This window comes from Narcine bancroftii, chromosome 3, assembly GCF_036971445.1.
Source record: "Narcine bancroftii isolate sNarBan1 chromosome 3, sNarBan1.hap1, whole genome shotgun sequence".
Classification (NCBI taxonomy): Eukaryota; Metazoa; Chordata; class Chondrichthyes; order Torpediniformes; family Narcinidae; genus Narcine; species Narcine bancroftii.
This window is the reverse complement of record NC_091471.1, coordinates 357,767,656-357,785,058: the sequence shown is the minus strand read 5'-3', so window position 1 is coordinate 357,785,058 and position 17,403 is coordinate 357,767,656. Positions and strand designations below refer to the sequence as shown.

At 39.7% G+C, this 17,403-nt stretch overlaps 1 protein-coding gene across 2 annotated transcripts in view; it reads left to right on the top strand.

The window, feature by feature from the left end:
- The window catches only part of cyth1b (cytohesin 1b), a 196,899-nt gene that overhangs the window by 6,223 nt on the left and 173,273 nt on the right, over positions 1–17,403 (top strand). The window contains exon 2 of one of the 2 annotated variants that reach the window (XM_069930015.1): positions 13,544–13,640. The exons of the other annotated variant lie outside the window; for it this stretch is intronic. Within the exon in view, the coding sequence (XP_069786116.1) occupies position 13,640 (1 nt within the window). The 5' untranslated portion in view covers positions 13,544–13,639. The remainder of the gene's footprint in view (positions 1–13,543; positions 13,641–17,403) is intronic. 2 annotated transcript variants of the gene reach the window in all.

The following is a 17,403-nucleotide window of genomic DNA, read 5'->3' as shown; positions in this document are numbered from 1 at the left end:
GTCTTTTTTGCTCTTTGTCAAGTGTCATGGTTATAATATTCACTTCTGATTGATCACATGAAAGTCTGGTGAATCCCTTCAGCTTTTCTTTGTTCGCTCCAGATTCTATGATCCACAGTCATGATTATCCTCTAATGCGGTGCAGAGGCAGCAGGTAGAATCTTCAGAGCAAGTAATGGTGAAGATCACCAAATACAGTATGTACTCACTCATTTATATAATTGATGAGGAGACCACCACGCACACACAGGAAGGCAAGTGCCAACAAAGTGTGCGTTTGCAAGTCAGGCCTTCCTTCCCCGACAGAAATTCAGGACTTTGTGGCTTTTGCCACGAGTGCCTTGTGGATTTTTTTGATATTTGACCTATTGCAACAATTAACTTTGTCCCCACAATGTACAAAATTTGCTTCATTGGTGTCATGAAGCATTCCAAGTCAGTTCTACAGTCAAATGCAAAAGCACCAAAGCCTAGGTTTGGAATTTATTTGAAATGTGCTCTTCAGGAAGAAATTAGTAAATAGTGGAAGTATTGCTGAATTATGAAGTTCTGTTTTGATAATTTATTGTTATGAGCATGTATCAAATAATCAAAAACAAACGTGCAATTTTGTACCTGAAACATCAACTTGACACTTTGTTCCCAGATGCTGCTGAGTTTTTCCAGATTGCTACCACCTTCCAGCTTGCTTTTTTTTCCTATCCCCCCCCCCTCCCCCACCACCTCAATTTACCTATCACCTTCTCCTCCTCACACCCATTCACCTCTTCATCCACAAACCTTCTATTTGAGACCTTGTCCATTTCTTGCTATTCCTTATTACGGTTTCTGGCCTGAAACATTGACTCACTCTGAGTTCCTCCAACATTTTGTGTTGCTTTTCTGTATGTCTTTCTTGATTGTAATTTGTCCTTGGATCATTTGACCAGATTGCATTTAGGGCAATCATGTTCCAACCCAAGGCCTATGCATTTCTGCTTCAGCATTTCACCCTTTAATAGATTTATAGAACTCCACAGATTGCAAAAGAAAATCATCTACAAATATTCAAATAACATTTTAAAATGAAAACAATTTTCTTTGAATATTCTCAGGATCTGCTGTTTACATCTATTCATTTTGGGATGCTTAAAAAAAAAAGGCAGTCCAGATGATTAAAATAATCTTTCCAGAATTTTGTATGACAAATTTAACAATGGTGACACCCATCATCTGATGTCTGTCTGTCCGACTATAAGCAATGCCATCTCATAACTGCTTATTCACTGTTTGGATCTCGTGTCTCTAATGAGCTAGAGAAAGTTCAAATGCTTTTAAGAAAATTGGCTTTGGGGTAATAATAGAATGTTATTTTTCTGCTGAATCTTTAATTAGGGAACTATTTGACAATGAGAGGGATAATAGGTATGTTTAAAAGCCATTTACAGAAAATAAATGAGAATTTGGAGGAAAAGGGATTGAGCTCTGATCCATTCTATAAATTGAAACCATCTAAATTGTTAATCAGGCTAAGTGTGTATAGAGATCAACTGCCTGCCTAAATATGTATTCAGTGCAGATCCTTTCATTAGACTTAATCTATAGAGATATTTACACAGAAATCCAATGATATTGCTGTAAGGAAGACCCGGCATTAAGCTGACTTCAGTCGTTTACACAGAACCGAACAAAGCTGACATAATGCAGTGTGTCTTTAAACTGGCAATCCGGGAGCAAATGAGACAGGACGTGTAACACAACAGCGTCGGCGTCTAGTGTCATGTAACATACTGTATTTGTCTAACAGCATGTTAGACCCACTTTTTTCTCCCTCCCCATCCCAAAATGGCTCAAAGGTAGTCCTCCGGGAGATCATCATCATTGCATGGCTCACTTGCATCACCACGATCTATCATTGGTGATGGGACTGTCGGGAGACTCTCCCGGCAGCCCACTGTTGGTCCCCACACTGGTCATTGTGTTGAGAAAGTGTCAGATTCTAGAGAGATGGGTCTCCCTGTCCCGTGAAGCAGTCAAGTTTAGTTGGTTTCTTCCAAACTTCTCTCCAACTACATAATAAAGCATAACAAGATTTATTACATGAGGTGAGAATGGCTACTCGACATCATTCAAATTCCTGGAGGTCCAGCATCTCCGAGGACCTTTCCTGGAACTTCCATGTTGCTGCAATCATGAAGAAGCCTCGCCAACGGCTGTACTTCGTGAACAGTTGTAGGAGATTTGGTACGTCACCAAAGACTCTTGTAAATTTCTACAAGTGTTCTGTGGAAAGCACTCTGTCTGGTTTCATCGTTGGTAAGGAGTAAGTCTAGTTGAGGATGCATCACTATTTCACCACCAGCTCATTTCATCTCCAGCTCAAGCCACTTCAGACTTCTGCATTTATGGGAGCATGCATAATCATCTGAACCCCCAAGTACCTGCCGGTCAGGTATTCCCGAGTGAACTACTTGCTATCAGGCGGATCGACTCTGCCATTTTCCTCAGTTGTTGTGGGCCGCCAGGAGAGAGAGGGACAGCGATATTATTAAAAAGACTTTTCCTGTTGTCCTACTTGCATCTTTGTCCAAGTTTTAAAAGCTTACCTGTAAATACACTTAAAAAAAAATACGGTACACATACACATCCTTACCCGATTTGGTTGTGGAATGGCAGATTGCCCTTTTATACAGATGGTGTTCTAGGGTTGACACTGCACCTGCTACAGGAAAAAAGCCGAAACTCCATGTCATTGTTTTAGTCAGCAGGCGTAGCGTAAAAAAGGCGCAAATATCCCAGAATGAAGTGGTTGTGTAAAAGTCTCTAAAGATGTTTCTATATGTTATGGAGGAAGAGCCACTTTGTTTTGGATGAAAAATTAAGTGACTCCATTCATCTTCTTTGAAGAACAAATGACTCCACTAGGCTGTCCTGACCAATATGCTTCTATCTAACTACCAGGTGTCCTATTGAGTGACCTGTTTGTTACTACTTTGTGAGCATGTCACCTATCAAATGAATGGCCTGTTTGATTCCATTGGACGAAAAATTCGCAGCCATTGAAATTATTGTGTGGGATGTTCTTTGCAGAAAAGACTTTTATTTTAAAACCTTCATTTTGGCAGTTGTTTCACTCAACGACATTTTGAAATGGCATTCTATTTCTAACCAGGAAAACCTCTTGAGTACTTCATAACCTTTCTGTCATTATCTTTCCTCTTTGCAATTGGGCATGGATCACGTAAGTCACTATTTTGCAAATGAGGTGGCTGCTGTAATATTAAACCACCAAGTAATGTCAGATATGTCCACTGTTGGGATAACAGACTGAGTATCACGAATGCCAAGTAAACTCTCCTTTAGCCTTCATATCAGAAATCTACATTCTGAGAAAGCTTCAGTCTATGGACTGAGCAAGTTCTTGCTGCAATGTTGGGAGAATGTATTGTGATGACGTGGTGCATAATAAAATTGAAATTGAAATGAAAATATTTTCATTGAGAAGGAACAACAACAATCTTAGAATGTGCCTGAGTTAAACAGAAGGGATTCTGGAAAACGTAACCCCAGGAATTCCTTCAGTGTTTGAAAAGCATTAGAGCAAGCATTTTCATTCCAGAAATTTACTACTTTAATTATATTGGAGGCCTGTAATTCACAAGTTTCAGAAACACTATTACGTTTTTAAACATTAATTAATTGAAAAATATTTTAAATTTAGTGAGTTTTAAATAAGTAAATTTGTTTACCTCTTATTGTACATGATTATTTTAAAAATGTATTCTTTTGTCAGTTCAATACTCAAAAGTGCTGGAGCAACTCTGTAGATCATTCAGCATCTAGAGAAATTAAGGCATAATCAACATTTCAGGCCTGATCCCTTCATCAAGGTATGAGCTAAAAGCAGCCAGGTGCCTGAATGAAAAAAGTAGTGGGGCGGGGGGGGGGGGGGAGAGGGGGAAAAGGAAGGAGGAAAGTCAGGGAGAGATGCAGAGGCAAACGGGTAAGAGGTCGTGGGTGGATATAGGAGGGAAGATAGAACTGAGAAGTGATCGGTTCTGGAGATAGTTCTCTCAATGGAGAGAGAAGAATGGGGAGAGGGAGCTGGGGGTAAGGAGATGGGGTGGGATAGGGAACAAGAGAGACTTGAGAAAGGGGTTTAATGGAAATTGGAGAAGTTAATGTTAATGCCTTCTGGTTGGAGAGTGCCCAGACAGAATATTGGCTGTTGTTCTTCCAATTTGTGGGTGGCCTCAGTTAGGGAGTGCATGAGGCCATGGATTGACATGACAGTGTGGAAATGCTGTGTGGAATTAAAATGGCTGGCAACTAGGGGTCCCAGTCATTGCAATGGACAGAACAAAGATGCTGAACGAAATGATCTCCCAGTCTGTGTCCAGTCTTTCTGATGTAGAGGAAGCCACAACGAGAGCTCTGGATGCAGTAGATGACCCTGAAGATACACTTGGAAGGATTGTTTGGGGCCCTGCAAATCCTGGTTAGGGAGGTGCAAGTGTTGCATTTCTCACTTTCTTGTGTCTGTCTTGCTTTTGCTTAGCTCAGTGCATTGAGGATATTGGGTATCTGAGCAAATGATGGGAAGAACATGTTCAAAATGGTCTATTTCAAATATTGGCAGAAGGGAAATACACGTCTATCAATGCAGCAAAAACATTCAGTTGAGAGCATACCACTGGAGGTTGTTAAACTTGACAAATCTGGTGCTGTCTCTTTGTGTTGGGTGTTCCATGAAATGCAAGATAGACAAGTATGTAGTGTTTCAGAGGATGTTCAAGAACACGTTGCAGCCAATAAAATAATTGCAGTCATTGTTATATAAAAACATAAACACCAGTACAAGATGTTACAAACAACAAAATGTAAAAAAAACTTTATGATCTTCTGCAATAAAGTTGTTTGAGGAATAAATATTGGTCAGAGAATGTCCTGGCTTTATCAGTAGAGCAATGGGATTATTGCATGCATCTTGGGTGGCAGCTTTAATGCTTCATATAAAAGGTGGCATGTCCCTCAACTCACTTCCTTAATTGTTGATGTCTTTGCACATTTTGGATTGAGACTTGATCCTTTTAATGTGAGAATACTGGTGCTTCTTTCCCTTTTATTACAATAACATTTTAGCTCAACAAGTTTGCATCAATATCATTTCAACTCCTTTTAAGATTCTCTTTGCTATGAAACTCCTCATGCTCTGTATTCTCAGGCAAGAGAGAAAGGATATCCCTGGGACAATTTCAACAAAGGTATTTTAGTCTTGGAAAAATCCCATTAGACTGATTTGGGCTCAAATGGTTTTTAAATAAATGGATTTGCAGTAGTGAGATTCTTGTGCAGCAATTTGAAGTATTTATGTTCAATCAGAGTTTATTGTCATCTACTTGAGTACTGATGCACCAAAACTCTTACTTGCCACAACCAAATGGGTATGTAAGATGCAACAGAATCAGAATTTATTCTCATGATCAAGTCACGAAATTCGGTGTTTAGCAGCATTCATATTATCTTACAAGATTACTATATTAAAAAACTAGTGCTTCAAAAGTAAGACACTGTCTTTGGTTCATTGATTATTCAGGAATCTGAAGGCAGCGGGCAAGAAACTGTCCTTGTGCCGTTGAGTGCTCGTCTTTAGGCCCCTGTGCCTTTTTCCTGATGGTAGCAGAGTGAAGAGGGCATGGCTTAGGTGGTGGGGGTCTTTGAAGATAGGGGCTGCTTTTTTAAAGACACCACCTCATGTAGATGTTCTCGATGGAGTGACGTCTAGTTCCTGTGATGTCATAGGTGAGTTAAAAATCTTCTGGAGTTTATTCTTGTCCTGAGAGTTGGTGTCTATTTACCAGGCAATGATGCAACCAGCCAGAATGCTCTCTTCAGTACACCTGTAGAAATTTTCGAGTGTCTTTGGTGACATACCGAATCTCTTCAGACACCTCACAAAGTATTTCCGGTGGCAAGCCGCCTTTGTGATTGGATCAAAATGGAGGCAACACCCATCACAATAGTACAAATTTAAATGACCACAAAGAGACCATACGTAACAAAGGATACACAAGTTAATATTTACAGTAGCAGTTCATGCAAGAAAATGAAATGATGCTTCAGCAGTGTAGACAGATATTTTGGTGGGGTCCCAGAGTAGTTTATGGCTAGGATTAAAGAATGCAGAGGCTAATAGCTGTGAATTAAAAATTGTTCTAGAGGTGCTGGACTTTAGATATCTGTCCTTCTGCCTGATGGGTGCAGCAAGAGGAAATTGTGACCAGGACAATGGGGGTCCTTTCATATTGGCTGCCACCTTGAAGTTGTCTCACATCGATGTCTTCGATGGATGGGAGATTGGTGCAATCAACTAGGTTTGCCATTGTCTGAAGTCTTCTATGTTCCCAGACACTTGAGTTTACAAACCAGGCTGTGATGCAACCAGTACACCTGTAGAGGTTTGGAAAAGTATTCAAAGACATGTCAAATCTCCTCAGATTTCTTCAAAAGTAACAGCTTTGGTGTGCCACTTTCACTCTTGTTTTGAAGACCTCCCAAGAGAGGTCCTCCGATATGTGGGTTCCCAGGAATTTGAAGCTACTAACTCTCTCCACCATTATCCTGTCAATGAAGACAAGTGCATGGTCCCTCACCCACTCCTTCCAGAAGTAGCCCATTTGGCCTGTTGAGTCTGCTCTGCCATTCCATCATGAGTTGATCCATTCCACTCCTCTGCCTTCTGACTGTTCAGATACCTATCAATTTCTACCTTAAAGACACCAAATAACTTGGCCTCCAGAGCTGCCTGTAGTAGCAAATACCAAAGGTTTGCCACCGTCTGGCTAAATAAATTCCTTTGCATCTCTGTTTTAAATGGTCACCCTTTCAATCCTGAAGTTGTCCTCCTGTCCAAGACTCCCCTGCAATAAGCCCCTTACTGATGTTGAGAGTGAGGTTGTTTTTCTATCACCATTCAATCAGATTCTTGATCTCATATTCTGACTTGTCATTTTCCATCCAGCAGTGGAATTGTCAATGAATTTATAGATTGCAGTGGAGCTGAACTGGCTACCCAGTTGTGAGTACAGAGGGATGGATGTTGTGTTTCACAGCTCAGAAACAGAGCACCCAATGTCCATACTGACCAAGCTAGTCCCATTTGGCCCAAATCACTCTAAACCTTTCTACATACATTCCTAAATGTCTTTTAAATGTTACAATCATGCCTGCTTCTACCACTTTATCTGGCATATACCCATCGCCTTCTTTTATTGAGGATGTACTGATGCTGCATACCTTATTTTATGAAATGGAAAATCAAGAAATCAGTGGAAAATTGCCCTTTTCGTGCACTATTTAAAAAAAAAAATCATTGCTGAAAGGTGGTTGATATAAATGTTTGTACTGTGATGCTACCACAAAGCACTGAATTTTGTGACTTGTTCATGGCAATAAGTTCTGATTCTGAGAGCTGGAAAGCTCTACTCTCAGTGCTCAATAATCCTTGCTGTGGTTATCAAGTCCCAATAAGCCCAAAGTCCATTCCCATCTGTTTCATTCCAAAATCAAATGAAATGTGCACTCTGGAGAGCTGTCATTGGAGTTGCATTTTGGAAGGGTCAGGGTCCACTTTTATGCTCTCCAGCAACCTGAATTTGCTCAGATCTCCAGCAGTACTGTTTGATTCTCACAAAGCTCTACTGTTTCTGAATGGTGCCATTCTTGATCTTCATTTCACTTGTCCATCCGTTCTTTGAGTTGCAGGTTCTTGATTGTGTGCATGAACAGTTTGTTCCAAAGCAAATTTAGTTACCTATAAACTCTTGTCAGAACATAACTTGCTGCTTTAAGATGGAAGTTAGTGGGTAGAAGCCTAAAGAAATCTCTTGGTGCCTGCCACATTGACCACCGCCAGTGGGTTGATCTCGCCTCAAACCGTGCATCTTGGCGCCTCACAGTTTGGCGGGCAGCAACCTCCTTTGAAGAAGACCGCAGAGCCCACCTCACTGACAAAAGGCAAAGGAGGAAACACCCAACACCCAACCCACCAATTTTCCCCCGCAGCCGCTGCAACCGTGTCTGCCTGTCCCGCATCGGACTTGTCAGCCACAAACGAGCCTGCAGCAGACGTGGACTTTTACCCCCTCCATAAATCTTCGTCCGCGAAGCCAAGCCAAAGAGAGAGTGGGTAGAGGACCATTTGGTTATAACCAAGTTCAAGTAGACTTAACGATTTCAGGCACAGAACAGAGCACGATTGTATCAAGTTTGGTGCTGGAATTCATTTTATTTGAGTGTAAATATTGATGGTGGCTTCCCACCACCCACTGATTTTTTTTATTTATTTATGTACTTCGTTGAAGTTGTTTCGGTAAAATCGTGCAGACCATTACAAATTAACTTTGTTTTGAAAATTGTTGTCCATGATATGCATATCAGTTGAACAATTGTGAAGTATTTATATAATATACATAACGAGCAACACCAGGTTGAAGAATTGATTTTTGAATGAAATTGCACAATTAAACTGAATCATCTTCACTGTCTTTTTGTGTTTAAAATTTTCTTCCTCAAACTTTTTCAATTGCTATGTTGCTCTTCACCACAACAATCCTTCATCAATACAAGTATTTGTGTGTATTTTCCTCATTGACACTAATATCCTACCTGTCCAATGTTACCTTTGCTCTACTCTATCTGCTTTCTGTCTTTTTTACTCTTTCTTTTTCTGCAACAAAATATTTGGACGAAGTTCTGTGTATATGAGGAGTGTTTTCCCTTATCCTTGTTGGTTTGAGACCTTTTACACATCTCAAAAGGCTTGATTCTTGTTCTGTGTAATGTGATTATGGAAGCTGTTGCCCACTTTTTTGCTGAATGCAGATTGCTGAGTGGAGAATGATATAGGACTCTCTGATTTATGGGCTGTTTCTGGGGGCACACTCTGAGACAGACATCTAGAACTGCTGGAAAACCATTGACTTGGTGAAAGACACACTCTGGTCCACCTGAAACCTGTTAGTCGTTTAGCTCAGGAAGATGTCGGTCCAGGAGTGCTGCTGACTGGCTGCAGGATGGACTGAGGCTTGGTGCAGCCAATGCGAAGATGCTGTGGGGAAAGAGCACAGTCTAGAGTTCTCCCATTACTGGGCATTGAGGGGCTGAGACCGAGGGGAAGTCCTACAACCGGCGGGGCACTGGTGTGTGTGTGTGTGTGTGTGATAACAATGTAGATTGGTGCGAATGTATAGATATGACTGACATTATGGGTGTAAAAAGAGTGAATGTTTTTTTGAGTAAAGTATCTTTTTTTAAAAAAAAATGTCTAAGAGTGCCATGTTGCTTTCAGGCTACTTTCTCTCTTTTCAATTTTTTTATTATTAACCAAAAAATTCAGTACCTAAGGATATATGTTAAAAATCACAAAGATGCATTACACTTAAATCATAATTTCATCCAAGTTACCCCACATTTTCAATCAAACAAATTGCTTTGCAATAGTATTTTATAAAAAGAAAATCTAAATCTCCCCCCAACCAAGAAAGAAGCTGTTTGGCCAAAGAGAGAATTCTTATCAAAGAGATCGTCAACACTTTCTACCTTCAAATCAAATCACAGATTATGAATAATTCAAAAAGGGTCCCCACAATGTTTGAAAATTTGAATTCAAATCTGATGTTGCGCATCTAATGTTCTCTAAATTTAAACATGGCGTCACGTTGCCATTGATCAAAGTAGGCAGAGCAACGTCCTTCCATCTGAGGAGCACTGCTGCCTAGCCATGAGAAATAAAAATGAATACATGCAAATCAGATGCCGTTAAAGTTATGCCATTCTTTCCAACAATACCAAACAAGGCAGTTAAAGGGTTAAAACTAACTTTAAAAAAAGTGAGAAAATTTTGAAATAATTCATTCCAGTATTTCTCAAGGCTGGAACGTCTAATGATGCATCACAACAAGGAGATACATCTGCATAAAAGCGAGATAGTTTGACATTGGATGTATGAGCTGTATGGACTACTTTATAAATTGTAGGAGAGAGTGGCGAGCACATAAAGATGAAAACTTGAAAATTACACTCAAAGTTTTTTCAGAAATTAAAACCTGTATGTCCTGTTATCACTTCTTGGCCTTTTGTCTCAAGTCAAGTGTAGTAACTGTAGGTCCTGTTCCCAGGCTACTTTTGAAAATTTGCAGATTAAAGTGATTTAAAAAAAAAAATTAAATGATATTAGATGAAAGAGGAAATAAAAACATTTAGTTGACCTTAAAATAACTGATATTTAACTATCTGGTGCAATTAGAAGAATTCTTGTTTTTCAATGGCAAGCTACCAATTTGTTTTTAATGTCAGAACCAGTAAAAGCACACTCAGTTTGCCTTGTTTGGATCTCAGACTAGATTCAGTAATTCCAGGAAACCCGCTGTGCAATTGCATGCTTCAGAAATAAAATGAAGCCTAGTATGATTAGGTGTTTGTGCTTCCAGGCATGGGCTCATGGTATGTAAAGACAATTTGGATGATTTCCATTAAAATGCAAACATTATTCAGGATGGCTCATGCGGGATGGGTGCTTCTCAGCCAAAGCTGTGGGGCATTGCAGTGGCAATGCTGAGGAGTTTAGTTAACTTTATCTGAATTGGAAATGTTTGATGTGCACCATCTAATGATGAAACTGAGAAGTTAAACAAGAAAATCTGCAGATGTTGGGGTCAAGTGCAATACATAAATGTGCTGGAGAAACTCACAATGAGTAAAAGGGAACCCACCTTTTTTAATTCCTGATGAAGAGCCTAGGCCATAAACATTAGTTACATTTTGCTTTGGGTGTGTGAACGGATGATACTGGGAGATTGATCACTTGCTGGATTAACGAAAGCAAAGCTGGGGAGACTTGGCAGGTAAGGCAGCATCCATGGAGAAAAATGGTAAGTTAACGTTTCTGTTTGAGACCCTTTGTCGAGACTTGCTTTCTGTTCTTCTCCCTGACGACCAAGTTCAGTTTCCTTTATAAAAAGTCGGATTTGGAATGTCAAGGTTCAGATTGCTTGAGAACTGGATGAAGCATTTTAACTAATTTCCTATATTGCAATGCAAATGATTTAAGATGTGTACTTGCGTTAGCTATTGTTATTTGACATTCTGCATTGAGAATAGAGACTGGATAGGGATTATCCTCATTTGGACTTTGACCTTTGTTTTGATGAGATACCAAATGTGGTCTGTTTTCAGTGGACACTTCTTGATTGTGGAATTTAGCATATTTTGTTGCTGATAAATGAAAAGACGACTGTACATTTAAGATTTAAATATTAGAGAAAATCTATCTCCTTGCTGTAGAACAGATGAACTGGCCAGAGTTTGTCTTGAGTTCTAAGAAGAAAATGAAATTCCACTCTAAAATTTCCCTTACTCAAATGGAAAGTTTTATATACACGTAAAAATGGAAGAAGTCACACCATTACCTCTACTTTCTAGATTTGGCATGCCATTGGATAATCTATCAAACTCCTACAGGTGCACTGTGGAAAAATTACTGGCTGGTTGCATCACAGCCTGGATTGGTAATTTAAGTGTCCAGGAACCATAAGGCTGCAAAAGGTAGTGAATATTGCAGACATCTATTTGAGGTGTTTCTTCAAGAAGGCAGCCAATGTCATAAAGAACCTGGTCACAACCACTTCTCACTTGCTTTCTTTGGGCAGAAGTTACAGAAGCCTGAAAACCAGTACCTGTAGGTTCAAGAACCATTTCTTTCCAGTAGCTCTTGAACTTCCCTTTTGTATGTTCGTAGACTGCTCCGACAACACAAAAGGACTGTCTGCACCATTGCAAGCCATGCTTTTTGCACTAGGATTACTGTGAACATTTATCTGCCTTGTGTATTTATTATCCCTATTAATTTAAATCAATGAGTTACAGTTTTTCTTTACAGATGCCTGTAATGAGTAAGAATTTCAGTGCAGATGTAAATTATATGATGTATATGACAATACAGAGCCGTTGTTTTACCCACACTCCTGTTCGGCTCCAAATCATGAGTCCTCTACCGGCATCACCTATGGCTCCTAGAACGCTTCCACCAGCGTTGTCTCCGCTCCATCCTCAACATTCATTGGAGCGACTTCATCCCTAACGTCGAAGTACTCGAGATGGCAGAGGCCGACAGCATCGAATCCACGCTGTTGAAGATGCAACTGCGCTGGGTAGGCCACGTCTCCAGAATGGAGGACCATTGCCTTCCCAAGATCGTGTTATGTGGCGAGCTCTCCACTGGCCATCGTGTCAGAGGTGCATCAAAGAAGAGGTACAAGAACTGCCTAAAGAAATCTCTTGGTGCCTGCCCCATTGACCACCGCCAGTGGGCTGATATCGCCTCAAACCGTGCATCTTGGCACCTCACAGTTCGGCGGGCAGCAACCTCCTTTGAAGAAGACCGCAGAGCCCACCTCACTGACAAAAGACAAAGGAGGAAAAACCCAACACCCAACCCCAACCAACCAATTTTCTGCTGCAACCGTGTCTGCCGTGTCCCGCATCGGACTTGTCAGCCACAAACGAGCCTGCAGCTGACGTGGACATTTACCCCTCCATAAATCTTCGTCCGCGAAGCCAAGCCAAAGAGAAGAAGAAAGAGAGAGAGATGACAATAAACTTTATCATTTGAAGTATATCATTTATATGTATTGAAATATATCTGAAAAACCATGACATTTAATATTTATCATGTTGATGGAACATTTTGGCTCCCATTTTAAAAGGGGAGGTGAATGAATGATTCAGGTGGGATTGGCCTCAATCTCTTTTCAGAAGTCCTGAGAAATGTTGCTATTACTTCCCTTCAAAATGCCTATTGTTACTTGGATTTTTATTTCTCTACTTCCATTGCGACCAATTACACAACAGAATGTTGGAGTTTAAAATGACGGGATCCTTGATTGTACATATTTGAGTTAATCTTCCAAATTGGCACATTCACAAAGGAAATTAAAAATCTGTCCAACCTCTCCCATATACCTCCCTGCCGCAGAGTCCCATCTCCAGTTGATTTGTTTCAAACTTCAGTGTTAGTAAATCCATCTTCATCCTGTGAATCAGTTAAAGAGTCATTGCACTCCATGGACCTTCTCCTGTTTCAATTACAAGTTTTAATTGTACCTTTATTATTCAGAAATAGTGTGTGTGAACTTCTACAAATAATGGACATATTCAATCTCCTGTGAATTTGGACTGCACCAGAAAATGTTTAAAAAAAAAAGTATTTACTACAAACAGCAAATTTACGGCACTTTATTTCCTGTTTGAAAAAATCAAAAAACAGTGCATTGAAGGATAGTCACCAACCCACTCAGATACTATGAAATAATTGCAAGGCTCTTTGGCTAAAACTTGTCTATCACTGCCTGTCATTGTGACTGAAACTGAATTGCTGCTGCTCCAATGTAAAGCTGTGTGATCTAATTGCACTGCACAATTTCTCAGTCCATAGATGCTTCAGCATTTTCAGTTTTGTTCCAATTTCCAGCATCTGATTTTTTTTCTTTTTGCTCCAACCCTGCAGAACTACTTGAAGCCTGAATAATGTGAAGGCAGTGGTTCATAACTGGAGGCACAGAGCAAAGTTTGAAGCAGGAAATAACAGTACATCACTGAGTAAAGTAGGGGACAAATGACTTGTTTGCAGATATTTTCAAATTCTGGTAGTCTTGTTTAAATTCCAATACAGTCATTAGATATGTTTAGTTATACATTTGTTGGTGATTAGAGACATTGGGCACATTATACTTCCATTAATACAGAAAGTTGAGTTTATGACTGGATGCTTGTAGAGGCTGATACATTGCTCTACAAAAGGGACAAATATTATAAAGGGTGAAACTTTATCTGGTGAAAAAAAAACTCTCATTTCCGTATCATGTGCTGCTGACATCCAAGAAAATACTTGCTTTTTGCTTAACACAAGATGGAGAATTAACCCAAAATATACCAGTGTATACTAGGTTTTCCCCTTGTCTGCTAAAAAAGTTTGGCATATATTTAAGTACCCAGTGTCAGTTTTATGCTTTGGCAAATAGTGAACTACTAAATAGTTTAATTGCAGACAAGATGTAAAGGCTGCAATAGAAGTGATTATGTCAAAGAGGATAATTTCTTGAGGGAAGTATTCTTCATCAAACTCAAATGGGATAGTGTTCATGTGGATTCTGAGTTGCAGGAAAAGGATGGACAAACTGGGTCTTTATTCTCTAAAGCTTGGGAAGTGAGGGAGGACCCTTTATAAGGTTGAGAAAATCATGATGTGGGTAAAGAAATAAGAGCAGGATTAGGCCATCTGGCCCTTCAAGCTTGCTCTGCCATTCATTGAGATCATGGCTGATTTGATGATACCCATGTCCCTTAATTCCCTTACTGTATAATAATCTATTCAACCTTTTCTTAAATACATTTACTGAGGTCATCGCCATGGCTTCATTGGGCAGCAAATTCTATAGATTTACCATCCTTTGGGAAAAGCAGTTACTCTTCATCTCTGTCCTAAATCTACTACCTTGAATCTTGAGATTATGTCCCCAAGTTCTGCTCTCCCCAATGGAAACCTCTTGCCTACCTCTATCTTATCTATACCTTTCATAGTTTTATACGTTTCCATAAGATCCCCTCTCATTCTTCCAAAGTGAATGCTCACAGTCTTTTTCCCAGAGTAGATGATTCTAGAACTAGAAGGTATAGGCTTGATATGAAGGTTTAGAGATTTTGGAGTGACCCAAGGAATAATATTTTCACTCAGTGATAGTCTGTGTCTGGAATGAGCTGCCAGAGGATCCTGCAGAAGCAGTGACAATTTTAATGTTCAAAAGGCATTTGGATAGATGTATGATGGGAAGGACTTGGAAGGATATGGGACCAAATGCAGTCAAATTGGACTAGTCTGGAATGTCAATGTCGTCAGAATGGACAAGCTGGGCTGAATGCTCTATGCTGTATGACTGATTGATTGGAGGAAGTGGTATTCTGCTTTATTTACTGTCTATCGATAATCCATTTGATCTTTGACTTTACAAAATAACTTTCATTAACATTAGCACCATGGTAAAATTCTTGATGCGCTTCATGAGAGTGAGTCAAACAGACTTTGTCACTATAGACGACACTTTCCTTATTCTAATATATCCTAATTTCAAAGTATCTTCATCCAAAGCATGAGCTATGATATCCCAAATTTAGATCTCTTTAATCCAATGAATCAAACTCTGTGGCTGTTACTTTATGTAGTTTTAATTTGTTAATAAAACAGATAAACATTTTGTTTAGTTTTGCATTTAAGATTTTCATAATGGTGAATAGCAAAGCATTTACTGTATAATAGAGATAGAAAAAGTATATGAAGATATAAATGATATAAAAAAGCTTTTAGAGATATACAGAGATGCAAAAACTTTCATGCAGGGGAATTCTAGGAAAATATGTTGCTTTTGCTCTGTTTTAACTGATCTCTCTCCCTAATTCTGTAACTTAACACTCTGCATTGAGTTTTTTTTTTATTGCACTATGTTTGGGTTGACTAGCTGGATTGAGAAACAAACTTTCTCACTGTACTTCCATACATGTGACAATAAACTTTGGTGAGCCTCTAGTGGACTTTGTGAACCCAGTGTTAGATTTCAGATTTATTGTCAGAGAACATATACTCTATGACATCACATACAACCCTGAATTCTTTTTCTTCTGTGGGTGAGGCAGAATTACCACTTATCGATAGTGCAAAAAAAACTGTACACAGCGTATACTTAAAACAAATAAAGAACTGTAAACAGATAATGAATGTAAACAATGTGCAATACAGAAAGAATATAAAAAATCAATATACTACCCAAGTAAGTGTCCTTAAATGAGTCCCTGTTTGAGTTTATTGTTGAGGAGTCTGATGGTGGAGGGGTTGCAGCTGTTCCTGAATCCGGTGGTGCGAGTCTTGTGGCACTGATATTTCTTTCCTGATGACAGCAGAGAGAACAAAGCTTGTGCTGGGTGGTGTGGTTCTTTGATGATTGCTGCTGCTCTCTGACGGCAGCGTTCCCTGTAGATTTACTTAATAGTGGTGAGGGTTTTGCCTGGCTTTATGCTCAAGGGTATCGATGACCCCATACCAGACCGTGATGCAGACGGTCAGCCCACTTTCCACCATGCATCTGTAGAAATTTGTTAGGGTTTCTGGTTAGAAAGGGATTGTCAGGAATTTTTGGATTTCAGTGTTCATGCATAGAGGTGATGTGGCTTGAAAATTTGACTTCCTTGCAAATGTGTGGTATGTCATTGAATTGAAGAGCCAAAATCATGGTCCGCTATAGTGGAACAAGGTGAACTGGCAAAGCACGAGGCTTGGTTTTGAGATTTGCAGGAACCTTGGAAATTTGAGAGTTTGCAGATGTAGGAAGGCGGTATTGCCATGATAGAGTTGAACAAAGTGAACTTTAAATGACTAGACTTGGAGATGAAGGGATAAAGTCTGAACTGGATTTGACACCAAGATTTCAATAGCTGTGGCAATAACCTCTTGTCTCCTCACTTGCTTTCAAGTCCCGATGATCAGTGGTTAGTGAACTTGAATATTCTATCGTGAGCAGTGGTAATCAATAGGGGAAAGTATAGAAAATTATTTGTTTACAAAGAAATTACCACTAAATTATCTAGCAGGCATGGATTTGGAATAATTTATTTTTGGTATGGTTGTTTATAATTGTACAGAACAATCTTCTTTATTGTTGGATGAGGAAGTTAACCCAAATTACAAAGGTCTTGCAAGTATGACCATTCAATAAATGGTATTTGCTTAGTGACCTGATATGGCAAATATACACATCACTGACTGAAATGTTTGAAGCAGTAGCAGACTTTTCACACTTATTATTTAACCTTTTGAAATGTGTGAGAATATTATTGTTGATAGAAAAGTGATTAGCTGGTACTCCAAGAGGAGTGGGGGGAAGTATCAGTTTAATAATGGAGGCGCAAGAGAGTGCAGACACTGGAATCTCCAGGAAAAAGGAATTGCTGGAGGGAATTAACAGATTGAGCCCTTTCACACTTGTATCCCATTAAATTGGCTGTTCAGTGTCTCAAGATAGGAATGGGGGCTTGGCTTTTCATACTTGACCACTCCTAACTGGGACACATTTGCAAGGAGCCATCCCTGGGGTTAGAACTGTTCTACCTTCTGCTGGTGCAATTACCCACTTCACACTTGACTGATTGCATGCAGGGGATTGTACTAGGGGTAGATGCAGGCACTCCCCGGCGTGAGATGATGTCATCTGACACTGACGTTGAGCCGATTTTGCTTTCACACTTTGCACTTTAAAGGCTGATTGGCATTTGATTCCTGGGCTCACTTGCAAGTGTGAAAGGGGCTATTCAGAGGTAAAG